Below are 20,104 nucleotides of genomic sequence, written 5' to 3' on the forward strand. Positions count from 1 at the left end.
TCGTCTAGCTGGTAGGTTAGTGGTGTCTAAACTGGCTCGTCTAGCTGGTAGGTTAGTGGTGTCTAAACTGGCTCGTCTAGCTGGTAGGTTGGTGGTGTCTAAACTGGCTCGTCTAGCTGGTAGGTTAGTGGTGGTGTCTAAACTGGCTCGTCTAGCTGGTAGGTTAGTGGTGTCTAAACTGGCTCGTCTAGCTGGTAGGTTGGTGGTGGTGTCTAAACTGGCTTGTCTAGCTGGTAGGTTAGTGGTGTCTAAACTGGCTCGTCTAGCTGGTAGGTTAGTGGTGTCTAAACTGGCTTGTCTAGCTGGTAGGTTAGTGGTGTCTAAACTGGCTCGTCTAGCTGGTAGGTTAGTGGTGTCTAAACTGGCTCGTCTAGCTGGTAGGTTAGTGGTGGTGTCTAAACTGGCTCGTCTAGCTGGTAGGTTAGTGGTGTCTAAACTGGCTCGTCTAGCTGGTAGGTTGGTGGTGGTGTCTAAACTGGCTCGTCTAGCTGGTAGGTTGGTGGTGTCTAAACTGGCTCGTCTAGCTGGTAGGTTGGTGGTGTCTAAACTGGCTCGTCTAGCTGGTAGGTTGGTGGTGTCTAAACTGGCTCGTCTAGCTGGTAGGTTGGTGGTGTCTAAACTGGCTCGTCTAGCTGGTAGGTTGGTGGTGGTGTCTAAACTGGCTCGTCTAGCTGGTAGGTTGGTGGTGTCTAAACTGGCTCGTCTAGCTGGTAGGTTAGTGGTGTCTAAACTGGCTCGTCTAGCTGGTAGGTTGGTGGTGGTGTCTAAACTGGCTCGTCTAGCTGGTAGGTTAGTGGTGTCTAAACTGGCTCGTCTAGCTGGTGGGTTAGTGGTGTCTAAACTGGCTCGTCTAGCTGGTAGGTTGGTGGTGTCTAAACTGGCTCGTCTAGCTGGTAGGTTGGTGGTGGTGTCTAAACTGGCACATCTAGCTGGTAGGTTAGTGGTGGTGTCTAAACTGGCTCGTCTAGCTGGTAGGTTGGTGGTGTCTAAACTGGCTCGTCTAGCTGGTAGGTTAGTGGTGTCTAAACTGGCTCGTCTAGCTGGTAGGTTGGTGGTGTCTTACCCAGCTCGTCTAGCTGGTAGGTTAGTGGTGTCTAAACTGGCTCGTTGTAGCTGGTAGGTTAGTGGTGTCTAAACTGGCACGTCTAGCTGGTAGGATAGTGGTGTCTAAACTGGCTCGTCTAGCTGGTAGGTTGGTGGTGTCTAAACTGGCTCGTCTAGCTGGTAGGTTGGTGGTGTCTAAACTGGCTTGTCTAGCTGGTAGGTTGGTGGTGTCTAAACTGGCTCGTCTAGCTGGTAGGTTGGTGGTGTCTAAACTGGCTCGTCTAGCTGGTAGGTTGGTGGTGGTGTCAAAACTGGCTCGTCTAGCTGGTAGGTTGGTGGTGTCTAAACTGGCTCGTCTAGCTGGTAGGATAGTGGTGTCTAAACTGGCTCGTCTAGCTGGTAGGTTAGTGGTGGTGTCTAAACTGGCTCGTCTAGCTGGTAGGTTGGTGGTGTCTAAACTGGCTCGTCTAGCTGGTAGGTTAGTGGTGTCTAAACTGGCTCGTCTAGCTGGTAGGTTAGTGGTGTCTAAACTGGCTCGTCTAGCTGGTAGGTTAGTGGTGGTGTCTAAACTGGCTCGTCTAGCTGGTAGGTTAGTGGTGGTGTCTAAACTGGCTCGTCTAGCTGGTAGGTTGGTGGTGGTGTCTAAACTGGCTCGTCTAGCTGGTAGGTTAGTGGTGGTGTCTAAACTGGCTCGTCTAGCTGGTAGGTTGGTGGTGGTGTCTAAACTGGCTCGTCTAGCTGGTAGGTTAGTGGTGTCTAAACTGGCTCGTCTAGCTGGTAGGTTGGTGGTGTCTAAACTGGCTCGTCTAGCTGGTAGGTTAGTGGTGGTGTCTAAACTGGCTCGTCTAGCTGGTAGGTTGGTGGTGGTGTCTAAACTGGCTCGTCTAGCTGGTAGGTTGGTGGTGGTGTCTAAACTGGCTCGTCTAGCTGGTAGGTTAGTGGTGTCTAAACTGGCTCGTCTAGCTGGTAGGTTTGTGGTGTCTTACCCAGCACGTCTAGCTGGTAGGTGTGGTTGATGGTGCCGTACTTGTTCTGTACAACACAGGTGTAGTTCCCACGGTCTGAGGGGACAGCACTCTCCATTACCAGACTCCACTGCTGCTGCCTTAGCTGAGGGGGATAGAGGGAGAAGCATAGAGGGGGTAAGGCAGGGAGGGAGGAGAGAGGGGGAAGCAGGAGAGGGAGATGGGCAGATAGAGACAAGGAGAGAAGCAGGGAGGGGGTAAGACATGGATGGAGAGAGGGGGAAGCAGGAGGGTTAGATGGGCAGGGAGAGACAAGGAGAGAAGTAGGGAGGGGTAGAGACAGGTTTAGCATGAGAGTTCAACATAAGACTGGGGCCGAGTGACAAAGAGGAGAGACAGAGGGTTGGCAAACATGGCAAGGAGAAAAGAGAGAGGAGATGGCTGTTATAACTATACAGAACCAGACAGTTACACCAACATTTTACAGAATATAAAGAACAGAGAGAGGAATAGAGAACAGAGAGGAATAGAGAACAGAGAGGAATAGAGAACAGAGAGGGAGAGGAAGAGAACAGAGAGAGGAATAGAGAACAGAGAGAGAGAGGAAAAGAGAACAGAGAGGAATAGAGAACAGAGAGAGGAATAGAGAACAGGGAGAGGAATAGAGAACAGAGAGAGGAATAGAGAACAGGGAGAGGAATAGAGAACAGAGAGAGGAATAGAGAACAGAGAGAGGATTAGAGAACAGAGAGAGGAATAGAGAACAGAGAGAGAGGAATAGAGAACAGAGAGAGAGGAATAGAGAACAGGGAGAGGAATAGAGAACAGAGAGAGGAATAGAGAACAGAGAGGGGAATAGAGAACAGAGAGAGGAATAGAGAACAGAGAGAAAGGAATAGAGAACAGAGAGAGGAATAGAGAACAGGGAGAGGAATAGAGAACAGAGAGAGGAATAGAGAACAGAGAGAGGAATAGAGAACCGAGAGAGGAATAGAGAACAGAGAGAGGATTAGAGAACAGAGAGAGGAATAGAGAACAGAGAGAGAGGATGAGAGAACAGAGAGGAATAGAGAACAGAGAGGAATAGAGAACAGAGAGAGGAATATATATATATATATACTGCTCAAAAAAATAAAGGGAACACTTAAACAACACATCCTAGATCTGAATGAAAGAAATAATCTTATTAAATACTTTTTTCTTTACATAGTTCAATGTGCTGACAACAAAATCACACAAAAAGAATCAATGGAAATCCAATTTATCAACCCATGGAGGTCTGGATTTGGAGTCACACTCAGAATTAAAGTGGAAAACCACACTACAGGCTGATCCAACTTTGATGTAATGTCCTTAATACAAGTCAAAATGAGGCTCAGTAGTGTGTGTGGCCTCCACGTGCCTGTATGACCTCCCTACAACGCCTGGGCATGCTCCTGATGAGGTGGCGGATGGTCTCCTGAGGGATCTCCTCCCAGACTTGGACTAAAGCATCCGCCAACTCCTGGACAGTCTGTGGTGTAACGTGGCGTTGGTGGATGGAGCGAGACATGATGTCCCAGATGTGCTCAATTGGATTCAGGTCTGGGGAACGGGCGGGCCAGTCCATAGCATCAATGCCTTCCTCTTGCAGGAACTGCTGACACACTCCAGCCACATGAGGTTTAGCATTGTCTTGCATTAGGAGGAACCCAGGGCCAACCGCACCAGCATATGGTCTCACAAGGGGTCTGAGGATCTCATCTCGGTACCTAATGGCAGTCAGGCTACCTCTGGTGAGCACATGGAGGGCTGTGCGGCCCCCCAAAGAAATGCCACCCCACACCATGACTGTCCCACCGCCAAACCGGTCATGCTGGAGGATGTTGCAGGCAGCAGAACGTTCTCCACGGCGTCTCCAGACTCTGTCACGTGCTCAGTGTGAACCTGCTTTCATCTGTGAAGAGCACAGGGGGCCAGTGGCGAATTTGCCAATCTTGGTGTTCTCTGGCAAATGCCAAACGTCCTGCACGGTGTTGGGTTGTAAGCACAACCCCCACCTGTGGACGTCGGGCCCTCATACCACCCTCATGGAGTCTGTTTCTGACCGTTTGAGCAGACACATGCACATTTGTGGCCTGCTGGAGGTCATTATGCAGGGCTCTGGCAGTGCTTCTCCTGCTCCTCCTTGCACAAAGGCGGAGGTAGCGGTCCTGCTGCTGGGTTGTTGCCCTCCTACGGCCTCCTCCACATCTCCTGATGTACTGGCCTGTCTCCTGGTAGCGCCTCCATGCTCTGGACACTACGCTGACAGACACAGCAAACCTTCTTGCCACAGCTCGTATTGATGTGCCATCCTGGATGAGCTGCACTACCTGAGCCACTTGTGTGGGTTGTAGACTCCGTCTCATGCTACCACTAGAGTGAAAGCACCGCCAGCATTCAAAAGTGACCAAAACATCAAAACAGTTTGATTTCACAGAAGTGTGATTGACTTGGAGTTACATTGTGTTGTTTAAGTGTTCCCTTTATTTTTTTGAGCAGTGTATATATTTTACCTCTTGGGGATGTCATTCGAAAACATAATGTTAAATTTCACTGCTATGCGGACGACACACAGCTGTACATTTCAATGAAACATGGTGAAGCCCCAAAATTGCCCTCGCTAGAAGCATAGAGAGAGGCATAGAGAACAGAGAGAGGAATAGAGAACAGAGAGGAATAGAGAACAGGGAGAGGAATAGAGAACAGAGAGGAATAGAGAACAGGGAGAGGAATAGAGAACAGAGAGAGGAATAGAGAACAGAGAGAGGAATAGAGAACAGAGAGGAAAAGAGAACAGAGAGAGGAATAGAGAACAGAGAGAGGAATAGAGAACAGAGAGAGGAATAGAGAACAGAGAGAGGAATAGAGAACAGAGAGAGGAATAGAGAACAGAGAGAGGAATAGAGAACAGAGAGAGCAATAGAGAACAGAGAGGAAAAGAGAACAGAGAGAGGAATAGAGAACAGAGAGAGGAATAGAGAACAGAGAGAGGAATAGAGAACAGAGAGAGGAATAGAGAACAGAGAGAGGGGAATCTATTTAACACTATTTCTACCCTACCCTGGGTAGAACCATTTACTCCCTACACTGGGTAGAACCGTTTTCCCCCTACCCTGGGTAGAACCGTTTCCCCCTACCCTGGGTAGAACCGTTTCTCCCCTACCCTGGGTAGAACCGTTTCCCCCTACCCTGGGTAGAACCGTTTTCCCCCTACCCTGGGTAGAACCGTTTCCCCCTACCCTGGGTAGAACCGTTTCGCCCTACCCTTCGGTAGAACCGTTTCCCCCGACCCTGGGTAGAACCGTTTCCCCCTACCCTGGGTAGAACCATTTATCCCCTACCCTGGGTAGAACCGTTCCCCCCTACCCTGGGTAGAACCGTTTCTCCCTACCCTGGGTAGAACCGTTTCCCCCTACGCTGGGTAGAACCGTTTCCCCCTACCCTGGGTAGAACCGTTTCCCCCTACCCTGGGTAGAACCGTTTCCCCCTACCCTGGGTAGAACCATTTATGTCCTACCCTGGGTAGAACCGTTTCCCCCTACCCTGGGTAGAACCGTTTCCCCCTACCCTGGGTAGAACCATTTACTCCCTACCCTGGGTAGAACCGTTCCCCCCTACCCTGGGTATAACCGTTTCCCCCTACCCTGGGTAGAACCGTTTCCCCCTACCCTGGGTAGAACCGTTTCCCCTACCCTGGGTAGAACCGTTTCCCCCTACCCTGGGTAGAACCGTTTCCCCCTACCCTGGGTAGAACCGTTTCCCCCTACCCTGGGTAGAACCATTTACTCCCTACCCTGGGTAGAACCGTTTCCCCCTACCCTGGGTAGAACCGTTTCCCCCTACCCTGGGTAGAACCGTTTCCCCCCTACCCTGGGTAGAACCGTTTCCCCCTACCCTGGGTAGAACCGTTTCCCCCTACCCTGGGTAGAACCATTTATGTCCTACCCTGGGTAGAACCGTTTCCCCCTACCCTGGGTAGAACCGTTTACCCCTACCCTGGGTAGAACCCTGGGTAAAGCTGGGGGAGGTCACCTCACAGGTCAGTCAGTTACTCATACGGTGCTGTCATTGTGGAGAACTATCTCTCCTCTCTCTTCATCTCTCCTCTCCCTCTCTTTCCACCCCTTCTGTCTTACTCTGTTTCTCTCTTCTCTCACTCTTGGAGGCCAATGTGGAAAATAATGAACCAGTGTAAATATTATGACTGTATTTGTTTGTTAAGTTGCATGGTAACAGAGGGCAGGAATAGCACAGGCTGGCAAATGGTTTTTGTACCCTTCCCCACCCCCTACCCTCCACCCCAGCCCCCCTCCACCCCAGCCCCCCTCTACCCCAGCCCCCCTCTACCCCAGCCCCCCTCCACCCCAGCCCCCCTCCACCCCAGCCCCCCTTCACTATGTCACCAGGACATATACAGGATACTACCCTCTACAACACTATGTCACCAGGACATATACAGGATACTACCCTCCACAACACTATGTCACCAGGACATATACAGGATACTACCCTCCACAACACTATGTCACCAGGACATATACAGGATACTACCCTCTACAACACTATGTCACCAGGACATATACAGGATACTACCCTCTACAACACTATGTCACCAGGACATATACAGGATACTACCCTCTACAACACTATGTCACCAGGACATATACAGGATACTACCCTCTACAACCTGATTTTTGGATGGAATTACGGACCCAGACAACAGTCCAGCACAACAACACCCCCTTAACCAGACCCAGACAACAGTCCAGCACAACAACACCCCCTTAACCAGACCCGGAGAGCTGGAGGTGGAGAGAGACATGTCCACACTCTGGACAGTGGTGAGACAACATCATCAGGAGAAAGAGCAGGAGAAGAACAGAGCAATAGAGGAGAGAATCAGACTGCTGGAGGAGAGGGAGAGGGGGGATGGAGGAGAGGGAGAGGGGGATGGAGGAGAGGGAGAGGGGGGATGGAGGAGAGGGTGAGGGGAATGGAGGAGAGGGGGGATGGAGGAGAGGGGGATGGAGGAGAGGGTGAGGGGGATGGAGGAGAGGGGGGATGGAGGAGAGGCTGAGGGGGGATGGAGGAGAGGGTGAGGGGGATGGAGGAGAGGGTGAGGGGGGATGGAGGAGAGGGAGAGGGGGGATGGAGGAGAGGGAGAGGGGGATGGAGGAGAGGGAGAGGGGGATGGAGGAGAGGGAGAGGGGATGGAGGAGAGGGAGAGGGGGATGGAGGAGAGGGAGAGGGGGATGGAGGAGAGGGAGAGGGGGATGGAGGAGTGGGTGAGGGGGGATGGAGGAGAGGGAGAGGGGGATGGAGGAGAGGGAGAGGGGGATGGAGGAGAGGGAGAGGGGGATGGAGGAGAGGGAGAGGGGGGATGGAGGAGAGGGAGAGGGGGATGGAGGAGAGGGAGGGGGGGATGGAGGAGAGGGAGAGGGGGATGGAGGAGAGGGAGAGGGGGATGGAGGAGAGGGTGAGGGGGATGGAGGAGAGGGTGAGGGGGATGGAGGAGAGGGAGAGGGGGATGGAGGAGAGGGTGAGGGGGATGGAGGAGAGGGTGAGGGGGATGGAGGAGAGGGAGAGGGGGATGGAGGAGAGGGAGAGGGGGGATGGAGGAGAGGGTGAGGGGGATGGAGGAGAGGGTGAGGGGGATGGAGGAGAGGGGGGATGGAGGAGAGGGTGAGGGGGGATGGAGGAGAGGGTGAGGGGGATGGAGGAGAGGGTGAGGGGGATGGAGGAGAGGGTGAGGGGGATGGAGGAGAGGGGGGGATGGAGGAGAGGGAGAGGGGGATGGAGGAGAGGGAGAGGGGGATGGAGGAGAGGGTGAGGGGGATGGAGGAGAGGGGGATGGAGGAGAGGGTGAGGGGGATGGAGGAGAGGGTGAGGGGGATGGAGGAGAGGGTGAGGGGGATGGAGGAGAGGGAGAGGGGGGATGGAGGAGAGGGAGAGGGGGGATGGAGGAGAGGGAGAGGGGGATGGAGGAGAGGGAGAGGGGGATGGAGGAGTGGGTGAGGGGGGATGGAGGAGAGGGAGAGGGGGATGGAGGAGAGGGAGAGGGGGGATGGAGGAGAGGGTGAGGGGGATGGAGGAGAGGGTGAGGGGGATGGAGGAGAGGGTGAGGGGGATGGAGGAGAGGGTGAGGGGGGATGGAGGAGAGCGTGAGGGGAATGGAGGAGAGCGTGAGGGGGGATGGAGGAGAGGGTGAGGGGATGGAGGAGAGGGAGAGGGGGATGGAGGAGAGGGTGAGGGGAATGGAGGAGAGGGTGAGGGGGATGGAGGAGAGGGTGATGGGGATGGAGGAGAGGGAGAGGGGGATGGAGGAGAGGGAGAGGGGGATGGAGGAGAGGGAGAGGGTGATTGGACAGAGAACAACCCACTAGACAGGTGGCCCCCCCCGCAGAGAAGCCCCCGACAAAAGTCTCGACACCCCAGCAGAACAGTCCACACCAGACCCTGACTATAGTGTTAACATCACAGCAGACCCTGACCATAGTGTACCTCTGAGCCCCCCACCCTGTTAGTCCTCCTGACAACCCCCCTGTTAGCTACCCTGATAGTCCTCCTGACAACCCCCCCTGTTAGCTACCCTGATAGTCCTCCTGACAACCCCCCCCTGTTAGCTACCCTGATAGTCCTCCTGACAACCCCCCCTGTTAGCCACCCTGATAGTCCTCCTGACACCCCCTGTTAGCCACCCTGATAGTCCTCCTGACCACCCCCTGTTAGCCACCCTGATAGTCCTCCTGACAACCCCCCCTGTTAGCCACCCTGATAGTCCTCCTGAAACCCCCTGTTAGCCACCCTGTTAGTCCTCCTGACAACCCCCTGTTAGCCACCCTGATAGTCCTCCTGACACCCCCCTGTTAGCCACCCTGATAGTCCTCCTGACAACCCCCCCCGTTAGCCACCCTGATAGTCCTCCTGACAACCCACCCCCTGTTAGCCACCCTGTTAGTCCTCCTGACACCCCCCTGTTAGCCACCCTGATAGTCCTCCTGACAACCCACCCCCCTGTTAGCCACCCTGTTAGTCCTCCTGACACCCCCCCTGTTAGCCACCCTGTTAGTCCTCCTGACAACCCCCCAGACTAACTGAGGACATACACAAGACACAGATTGTACTCCTCATGAAGTCAAATGGGAAATATATACAAGAAAAAAACTTCTTCCAAAACAACAGTGTCTATATTCTGGTGTCCAAACACCCAACGTGTTTGGACACCAGCCACATAATTATGTACACAGGCACAAACGACCTGAGAGCCCAGCAGGAAAGGGTGGCCACTGAAGGGAGAGATTGAAAAAGCTTCTTCTACTTTCCACAATGCACAAGTGGTTATATCCACCCTGCTACCACGAAAAGACTTCCACCCTGCTACCATACAGCAGGTAAACGCTAGTATTTCCTGTGACTGTGCCTCAAAACCAACCCTGGACTTGAACAGCCTCTATGACCAGGTCCACCTATACAAGGCAGCAGTGCCCACCTTCGCCCGGACTCTAAAGGACATCGCTCTTAACCGCAGCCCCAACACCTCACACAGGAGCAACAGACCAATAGACACCCTGCCCAGACCAGCGGGACACTCTCCCAGACCAGCGGGACACTCTCCCAGACCAGCGAGACACTCTCTCAGACCAGCGGGACACTCTCCCAGACCAGCGGGACACTCTCCCAGACCAGCGGGACACTCTCCCAGACCAGCGGGACACTTTCCCAGACCAGCGGGACACTCTCGGGACACTCTCCCAGACCAGCGGGACACTCTCCCAGACCAGCGGGACACTCTCCCAGACCAGCGAGACACTCTCCCAGACCAGCGAGACACTCTCCCAGACCAGCGGGACACTCTCCCAGACCTCTGGGACCCCCCCCCCCCCCCGGACCTACACAGAGCACAACACCACCAGCCACATACACACCCCCACCCCAACCAATTAACACCCCCCCAAGTCAACCATGCCCACACACAATTTAGGCCCCTTCAGATCAGACCTATGCCCCTCCTTCCCACCCCATGCACCCCCGAAAAAAAGGGCCTCAACATGGAAGACACACATACGCCCAGGCCGTGAGCAGCCAAACAGGCCCAACCCCCACTCTGACACTAGCCCAAGCCAATGGCATGTACCAGATGCTCAGCAGGCTCTGCTCACACTTACTGGCCTGAGTCCAAACCACACGACCAACAACAGTGGACACTTTATGGAACACAAAACCTTCACTATCTCATCCTGGAATATACAAGGCCTGAGGTCATCTGCCTTTGGCCTAAAGAGCAGGAACCTGAACTTCACCAAATAAATCAGGAATACAGACATTGTCAACCTACACGAAAAATGGTATAGAGGAGACGGACCCACTGGTTTCCCTTGTAGGTTACAGGGAGCTGGTAGTCCCATCCACCAAACTACCAGGTGTGAAACAGGAAAGAGACTCAGGGGGTATGCTCATTTGATATAGAGCAGACCTAAACCACAATCAAAACAGGAACATTTTACATTTGGCTAGAAATTAAAAAGGAAATGATCTTAACAGAAATTCAAATTTGTCTCAACAGAGAAAAATGTCCTCCTGTGTGCTATCTATATCCCCCCACTAGAATCCCCATAATTTAATGAAGACATCTTCTCCATCTTAGAGGGCGAAATCAATCATTTCCAGGCCCAGGGACAAGTAATAGTCCGTGGCGACCTAAATGCCAGACCTGGACAAGAACCTGACAAACTCAGCACACAGGGGGACAAACACCTACCTGGAGGTGACAGCATTCTCTCCACCATACGCCCCCCTGGACACAACTATGACAACATAACCAACAAAAACATGTCACAACTCCTGCAGCTTTGTCACACACTGGGTCTGTACATAGTCAATGGTAGGCTTCGAAGGTACTCCTATGGTAGGTACACCTATAGCTCATCTCTTGGCAGTAGGACTGTAGACTACTTTATCACTGACCTCAACCCAGAGTCTCTCAGAGCGTTCACAGTCAGTCCACTGACCCCCCTATCAGATCACAGCAAAATCACAGTCTACTTGAACAGAGCAATACTCAATCATGAGGCATCAAACCCAACGGAACTGAATAATATTAAGAAATGCTATAGATGGAAGGAAAGTAGTGTGGAAACCTACCAAAATACAATTAGGCCACAACAATTTCAATCCCTTTCAGACAACTACCTGGACAAAATGTTCCACTGTAATAGTGAAGGTGTAAACTTGGCAGTAGGAAAGCTAAACAGTATATTTGGCCTCTCAGCTTCAATATCAAATCTAAAAATGTTAAGCAGACAACATAAGAAAATTAACATCAATGACAAATGGTTTGATGAAGAATGCAAAAACCTAAGAAAGAAATTGAGAAACCTGTCCAACCAAAAACATAGAGACCCAGAAAACCTGAGCCTACGCCTTCACTATGGTGAATCATTAAAACAAAACAGAAATACACTACGGAAAAAGATGGAACAGCACGTCAGAAACCAGCTCAATGTAATTGAGGAATCCAAAGATTCAAACCACTTCTGGGAAAATTGGAACACAATAAACAAACAACAACACAAAGAGGTATCTATCCAAAACTAAGATGTGTGGATCTTTTTGGCTCTATAACAAAGACACACAAAAAAACATATACCATGATCAAATACAAATCTTAGAATAAACTATTAAAGACTACCAGAACACACTGGATTCTCCAATTACATTGAATGAACTACATGAAAAAATACAAACCCTCCAACACAAAAGGCCTGTGGTGTTGATGGCATCCTATATAAAATTATAAAATATACAGATCACAAATTCCAATTGGCTAAACTTAACCTGTTATGGCTAGGGGGCAGTATTTTCACGGCTGGATAAAAAACATACCCGATTTAATCTGGTTACCACTCCTACCCAGTAACTAGAATATGCATATACTTATTACATATGGATAGAAAACACCCTAAATCTTCTAAAACTGTTTGAATGGTGTCTGTGAGTATAACAGAACTCAAATGGCAGGTCAAAACCTGAGAGATTCCTTTACAGGAAGTGGCCTGTCTGACCATTTCTTGAACTTCTTTTCCATCTCTATCATTTACTAAGGATCTCTGCTCTAACGTGACACTTCCCACGTCGTCCATAGGCGCTCAGAGCCCGGGAAAAAACAGAATGTCGTCATTCCAGCCCCAGGCTGAAACACATTATCGCCTTTCTCAAGTGGCCGATCAAGGGACACTGGGCTTAGGCGCGTGACCCGACCGCCCCGCCTTTGGGATTTTTTCCTCTGTTTGCCGAAAAGGAGATTCCCTGTCGGAATATTATCGCTTTCTACGAGAAAAATGTCGTAAAAATTGATTTTAAACAGCGGTTGACATGCTTCGAAGTACGGCAATGGAATATTTAGAATTTTATTGTCACGAATTGCGCCATGCGCGCGACACTTCTTTACTATTTCGGATAGTGTCTGGAACGCATCGAACAAAACGCCGCTATTCGGATATAACGATGGATTATTTTGGACCAAACCAACATTTGTTATTGAAGTAGCAGTCCTGGGTGTGCATTCTGACGAAGACAACAAAAGGTAATCAAACTTTTATAATAGTAAATATGATTATGGTGAGTGCTAAACTTGCCGGGTGTCTAAATAGCGAGCCCGTGATGCCTGGGCTATGTACTTAGAATATTGCAAAATGTGCTTTCACCAAAAAGCTATTTTAAAATCGGACATATCGAGTGCATAGAGGAGGTCTGTATCTATAATTCTTAAAATAATTGTTATGCTTTTTGTGAACGTTTATCGTGAGTAATTTAGTAAAATATTAGCGAATTCCCCGGAAGTTTGCGGGGGTATGCTAGTTCTGAACGTCACATGCTAATGTAAAAAGCTGGTTTTTGATATAAATATGAACTTGATTGAACAAAACATGCATGTATTGTATAACATAATGTCCTAGGGTTGTCATCTGATGAAGATCATCAAAGGTGAGTGCTGCATTTAGCTGTCTTCTGGGTTTTGGTGACATTATATGCTGGCTTGAAAAATGGGTGTCTGATTATTTCTGGCTTGGTACTCTGCTGACATAATCTAATGTTTTGCTTTCGTTGTAAAGCCTTTTTGAAATCGGACAGTGTGGTTAGATTAACGAGAGTCTTGTCTTTAAATAGCTGTAAAATAGTCATATGTTTGAGAAATTGAAGTAATAGGATTTTTAACGTTTTGAAAATCGTGCCACAGGCTGCCAGTGGCTGTTACGCAAGCGTCCCACCTAGCCCATAGAGGTTAAATTCTACAACCACCTACAAGGAATCAATTCCCAAAACTTCCATAACAAAGGAATCACCTACAGAGAAACAGACCTGGAGAAGAGTCCCCTAAGCAAGCTGGTCCTGGGGCTTAGTTCACAAACACAAACAGACCCCACAGAGCCGCAGGACAGCAACACAATTAGACCCAACCAAATCATGAGAAAACATAAAGATAATTACTTGACACATTGGAAAGAATTTTTAAAAAAAGAACAGAGCAAACTAGAATGCTATTTGGTCCTAAACAGAGAGGACACAGTGGCAGAATACGGGGCGGCAGGTAGCCTAGTGGTTAGAGTGTTGGACTTGTAACCGAAAGGTTGCAAGATCGAATACCTGAGCTGACAAGGTAGAAATCTGCCGTTCTGCCCCTGAACAAGGCAGTTAACCCACTGTTCTTAGGCCGTCATTGAAAATAAGTATTTGTTCTTAACTGACTTGCCTCGTTAAATAACTTCAAAAAAATACATAATAATACCTGACCACTGTGACTAACTCAAAATTAAGGAAAGTGTTGACTATTTACAGACTCAGTGAGCGTAGCCTTGCTATTGAGAAAGGCTGCCGTAGGCAGACCTGGCTCTCAAGAGAAGAAAGGCTATGTGCAACACTGCCCACAAAATGAGGTGGAAACTGAGCTGCACTTCACCTCCTGCCAAATGTATGACCATATTAGAGACACATATTTCCCTCAGATTACAAAGAATTTGGAAATAAATCACACTGTGCACTCACTGCAGCAATATTTGTGACCTGCTGCCACAAGAAAAGGGCAACCAGTGAAGAACCAGTGTCACGTTCTGACCAGTAAAGGGGTTATTTGTTATTGTAGTTTGGTCAGGACGTGGCAGGGGGGTGTTTGATTCATGTGGTTTGGGGTTTGTTGGGTTATGTTATTATGTAAGAGGGGTGTTTGTTTAGAGTGTTCCGGAGTTTTTGGGTTATCTTCTAGGTTAGTGTATTTCTATGTTAGATCTAGGCTGTTTAGTTCTATGTTTAGTTAATTGGGATTGGCCTTCAATTGGAGGCAGCTGTTCCTCGTTGCCTCTGATTGAAGGTCCTATGTATAGGGGTGTGTTTGTAATGGGAATTATGGGTAGTTGTCTCCTTGTTTAGTGTCTGACAGGACTGTTAGTGTCGTTCGTTGTGTTTGTATACGTGTTTTGTTTGTTTTTCCTTCTTTTAACCAATTAAAGAAGATGAGTTTACACGTTCCCGCTGCACCTTGGTCCAATCATTACGATGCCCCGCTGCACCTTGGTCCAATCATTACGACGCCCCGCTGCACCTTGGTCCAATCATTACGACGCCCCGCTGCACCTTGGTCCAATCATTACGACGCCCGTTACAATTGTTAACACAACCTATATTTATGTATATTTATTTTCCCTTTTGTACTTTAACTATTTGCACATCATTACAAAATTGTTTATATACATAATATGACATTTATTACATCTTAATTTTTTAGGAACTTCTGTGAGTATAATGTTTACTGTTAATTTTTATTGTTTATTTCACTTTTGCTTATCTATTTCACCTGCGTTTGCAAAGTAAAAATGTTTCCCATGCCAATAAAGTCCTTAAATTGAATAAAATTGAATTGAGAAAAAGAGAGAGCGATACACAGAGAGAGAGAGAGAGACAGAGAGAAAAAAAAAGTAGATTCTTTTGGAACTTTTATGAGTGTAATGTTGATTTTATTGTATATTTAACTTTAGTTAATTATCTACTTCACTTGCTTTGGCAATGTTGACATATGTTTCCCATGTCATTTTACATTTACGCCTTCAAACACACAGTCAGCAACCAGGGGCTCTTTCTCAACACAGTAGGATGGTAACTTGGCACCCTATTTATTCCTTATATAGTGTATCACTTTTGACCAATAGGACTTAAAAGTAGTAGTCTGTGTAGTGCTCTATGTAGTGCTCTGGTCAAAAGTAGTGCACTATAGGGAATAGGGTGCCATTTTGGATGCTGACTTTGTTAGTACTCTAAAACAGGGGATTACTCTGGTTTTACCTTCTGCTGACTACTAACTTCTAATTGGCTGTCTGACTCACCTTGATCCCACCCATCCTCTGCTCGCCCTTAAACTCCTTCCCGTTCTTCAACCAATGGATGGAGGGTGTGGGGTTGCCGGCAGCAGCGCAGCGGAACTTGACGGTATTGGCTGCTGGGATGGCGAGGAGCTTCTTCTCCATGCGGTCCGGTCTGGTCCAGTACGGTGTTTCTGATTGGATGGAAGAGAGAGAGAGTGTTAGGGTTCTGAATGGACAGGAGAGAGAGAGAGAGAGAGAGAGAGAGAGAGAGAGGGGTTAGGGTTCTTATTGGACAGGAGAGAGAGAGAGGGTTAGGGTTTTGATTGGACAGGAGAGAGAGCGAGGTTATGATTCTGATTGGACAGGAGAGAGAGAGAAAGATAGTTAGGATTCTGATTGGACAGGAGAGAGAGAGAGAGGGTCAGGGTTCTGATTGGACAGGAGAGAGAGAGAAGGTCAGGGTTCTGATTGGACAGGAGAGAGAGAGGGTTAGGGTTCCACCTGGTCGTGCCCAGAAGCTAGGATATGCATATAATTGGTAGTATTGCGTAGAAAACACTCTAAAGTTTCTAAAACTGTTAAAATTATGTCTGTGAGTATAACAGAACTTATTTGGCAGGTGAAACCCCGAGGACAAACCATCCAGGAAGAAAAAAAATTGAGGTCACTGTCTTTTCAATTGGTTTCTATGGGGAACTAGATTTATGAGGGACCTGGTTGCAGTTCCTATGGCTTCCACTAGATGTCAACAGTCTTTAGAAATTGGTTGATGTTTTTCCTTTGAGAAATGAAGAAGTAGCCCTTTCCTGTGTATAACCAAGTGGACTGTTTTGTTTGGTGCACACGACCTGAAACTCGCTCCACTTTAATTTTATCCGCTATTGAACACATTAAATTTGATCGATTATTTACATTTTAAAATACCTAAAGTTGGATTAGGAATGTTGTTTGAAATGTTTGGATCAAGTTTATAGGTAATTTATTAGATACTTTGTAGTCGTGTTGGGCGAGTTGGAACCAGTGTATTTTCTGAATCAAATGCGCCAAATAAATGGACATTTTGGGGACATAACGACGGAATTTATCGAACAAAAGGACCATTTGTGATGTTTATGGGACATATTGGAGTGCTAACAAGAAGATCTTCAAAGGTAAGGCATGAATTATATCGTTATTTCTGACTTTTGTGTAGCACCTGCCTGGTTGAAATCTGATTTTCATGTGTTGGTATGCTGGGCGCTGTCCTAAGATAATCGCATGGTCTGCTTTCGCCGTAAAGCCTTTTTGAAATCTGACACTGTGGCTGGATTAACAAGAAGTTAATCTTTAAACCGATGTATAACACTAGTATGTTTTATGAATTCTTGTTATGAGTATTTCTGTTTTTGAATTTGGCGCGCTGCAATTTCACTGGGTGTTGTCAAATCGATCCCACCAAAGGGATTGGCGCGCGAAGAGAACCATAAGAAGTTTCAGACATGTAACAAATACAAGGAATAACAAAACTACATCAGTCCCCACAGTCCTAAAGATTGGAAAGCTGCCGCGGTCATCCCCCTCTTCAAAGAGGGTGACACTAGACCCAAACTGTTACAGACCTATATCCATCCTGCTCTGCCTTTCCAAAGTCTTCAAAAGCCAAGTTAACAAACAAATTACTGACCATTTCGAATACCACCGTACCTTCTCCGCTGTGCAATCCCGTTTCAGAGCTGGTCATGGGTGCACCTCAGCCACACTCAAGGTCCTAAACGATATCATAACCGCCATCGATAAAAGACAGTGTGTAGCCGTCTTCATGGACCTGGCCAAGGCTTTTGACTCTGTCAATCATTGTATTCTTATCGGCACACTCAACAGCCTTGGTTTCTCAAATGACTGCCTCGCCTGGTTCACCAACTACTTCTCAGAGTCCAGTGTGACAAATCTGAGAGCCTGTTGTCCGGACCTGTGGCAGTCTCTATGGGAGTGCCACAGGGTTCAATTCTCGGGTCGACTCTTTTCTCTGTATATATCAATGATGTCGCTCTTGCTGCGGGTGATAACTTGATCCACCTCTACACAGATGACACCATTCTATATACATCTGGCCCTTCTTTGGACATTGTGTTAACAAACCTCCAAACAAGCTTCAATGCCATACAACACTCCTTCCATGGCCTCCAACTGCTCTTAAACGCTAGTAAAATTAAATGCATGCTCTTCAACCGATCGTTGCCCGCACCCGCCCGCCCGACTAGCATCACTACTCTGGACGGTTCTGACTTAAAATATGTGGACATCTACAAATACCTAGGTGTCTGGTTAGACTGTAAACTCTCCTTCCAGACTCATATTAAGCATCTCCAATCCAAAATTAAATCTAGAATCGGCTTCCTATTCTGCAACAAAGACTCCTTCACTCACACTGCCAAACATACCCTCGTAAAACTGACTATCCTCGACTTCGGCGATGTCATTTACAAAATAGCCTCCAACACTCTACTCAACAAATTGGATGCAGTCTATCACAGTGCCATCCGTTTTGTCACCAAAGCCCCATACACTACCCACCACTGCAAGCTGTATGATCTCGTTGGCTGGCCCTCGCTTCATACTCGTTGCCAAACCCACTGGGTCCAGGTCATCTACAAGTCTTTGCTAGGTAAAGCCCCGCCTTATCTCAGCTCACTCGTCACCATAGCAGCACCTACCCGCAGCACTTGCTCCAGCAGGTATGTTTCACTGGTCACCCCCAAAGCCAATTCCTACTTTGGCCGCCTTTCCTTCCAGTTTTCTGCTGCCAATGGCTGGAATGAACTACAAAAATCTCTGAAACTGGAAACGCGTATCTCCCTCACTAGCTTTAAGCACCAGCTGTCAGAGCAGCTCACAGATTACTGCACCTGTACATAGCCCATCTATAACTTAGCCCAAACAACTACCCCTTCCCCTACTGTATTTATTTATTTTGCTCCTTTGCACCCCATTATTTCTATTTCTACTTGCCTTTTTTTGCCTTTACCTCCCTTATCTCACCTCATTTGCTCACATTGTATATAGACTTATTTTTCTACTGTATTATTGACTGTATCTTTGTTTTACTTCATGTGTAACTCTGTGTTGTTGTATGTGTCGAACTGCTTTGCTTTATCTTGGCCAGGTCGCAATTGTAAATGAGAACTTGTTCTCAACTTGCCTACCTGGGTAAATAAAGGTGAAATAAAAAAATAAAAAAATATTATAACGCTAATGTCGAGAAGGGCACTCTCCTTTGAGCTACAGCCATCTTCGTTTTCTTCAGACCGATCGAAGATAGCGTATATAATTACGCTAATGTCTACTGGGCTACGGCAGTTTGGGAGCAACAATCTGCCATTTGTGGGCATCTGGAGGCAGAAGTGAGAGAGGTATTTGAGTCTGCGGATTCCGGGAGAAAGGCGGCCAGTAAACTGCTTGACTAACGTCAAAACTCCTGTGGTGTGGCAGACTACGCGGTTGATTTTCACATGTTGGCCGCCGAGAGTGCCTGGAATCCGGAGTCTCTTTTCAATACTTTTTTGCAAGGATTATCTGAGGAGGTAAAGGATGAGCTAGCTGCTCTGAGGAGGTAAAGGATGAGCTAGCTGCTCGGGAACTGCCGGTGGACCTCCACTCCCTTATCACCTTAACCATTAAAATTGATGGACGCCTAAGGGAACGCAAGAGTGAGATGAGGTCGGGTCTCGGGCACACTCGTGCACCCGATATGGCGCGTTCACCTAAAAGGAAATCCGGAAGTTTCCGAAGCCAGCTCTTCCGAGAGCATTCGAAGGCACCCGAGCACTCTCAGGAATCTACGATGGGTGAGTTGGATACTCCTGAGCCTATGCAGTTGGGAAGAGCTAGGTTATCAGTTGGAGAATGCTCACGAAGGATGAATAACAACTGTTTGTACTGTGGAGGGGCAGGACATTTTATAGCTACCTGCCTTATTAGGAAACCCTTGTCTCTAGTGGGTAACAGCACTATGGTGAGTCAGACTGGGAGTTCCCTAATTCCCATAACCTGTACACCCCTTTTTGATCTTGTGCTGTGGGGAGACCATTCTAAGTCTCTCCGAGTGCTCATTGACTCTGGGGCTGATAAAAGTTTTATGGATGCCACGATAGCTTTGGAGCTTGGTATTCCCACTCAGCCTCTCTGTGCCCATGGATGCTAGGGAACTGGACGGCCGCTCTATAGGGGAAGTCACCCATAGTACTTTAAATAGCCTGTTAACCTCTATGGGCTAGGTGGGACGCTTGCGTCCCACCTACGTAACAGCCACTGCCAGCCTGTGGCGCGATTTTCAAAACCTTAAAAATCCTATTACTTCAATTTCTCAAACATATGACTATTTTACAGCCATTTAAAGACAAGACTCTCGTTAATCTAACCACACTGTCCGATTTCAAAAAGGCTTTACAACGAAAGCAAAACATTAGATTATGTCAGCAGAGTACCAAGCCAGAAATAATCAGACACCCATTTTTCAAGCCAGCATATAATGTCACCAAAACCCAGAAGACAGCTAAATGCAGCACTCACCTTTGATGATCTTCATCAGATGACAACCCTAGGACATTATGTTATACAATACATGCATGTTTTGTTCAATCAAGTTCATATTTATATCAAAAACCAGCTTTTTACATTAGCATGTGACGTTCAGAACTAGCATACCCCCGCAAACTTCCGGGGAATTCGCTAACATTTTAC

General features: G+C 48.1%; 1 protein-coding gene across 2 annotated transcripts in view; it reads right to left on the reverse strand.

Annotated features, from left to right (window-relative positions):
* The window catches only part of LOC106560212 (fibroblast growth factor receptor 3), a 150,532-nt gene that overhangs the window by 79,806 nt on the left and 50,622 nt on the right, over positions 1–20,104 (reverse strand). For both annotated transcript variants that reach the window (XM_045705487.1, XM_045705479.1), the window contains exons 5-6: positions 15,407–15,576; positions 2,031–2,154 (exon numbers count right to left, since the gene is read on the reverse strand). In XM_045705487.1, coding sequence (XP_045561443.1) covers positions 2,031–2,154; positions 15,407–15,576 — 294 coding nt within the window. The remainder of the gene's footprint in view (positions 1–2,030; positions 2,155–15,406; positions 15,577–20,104) is intronic.

The sequence above is a fragment of the Salmo salar genome, chromosome ssa01 (genome assembly GCF_905237065.1).
Source record: "Salmo salar chromosome ssa01, Ssal_v3.1, whole genome shotgun sequence".
In the NCBI taxonomy this organism is placed as follows: domain Eukaryota; kingdom Metazoa; phylum Chordata; class Actinopteri; order Salmoniformes; family Salmonidae; genus Salmo; species Salmo salar.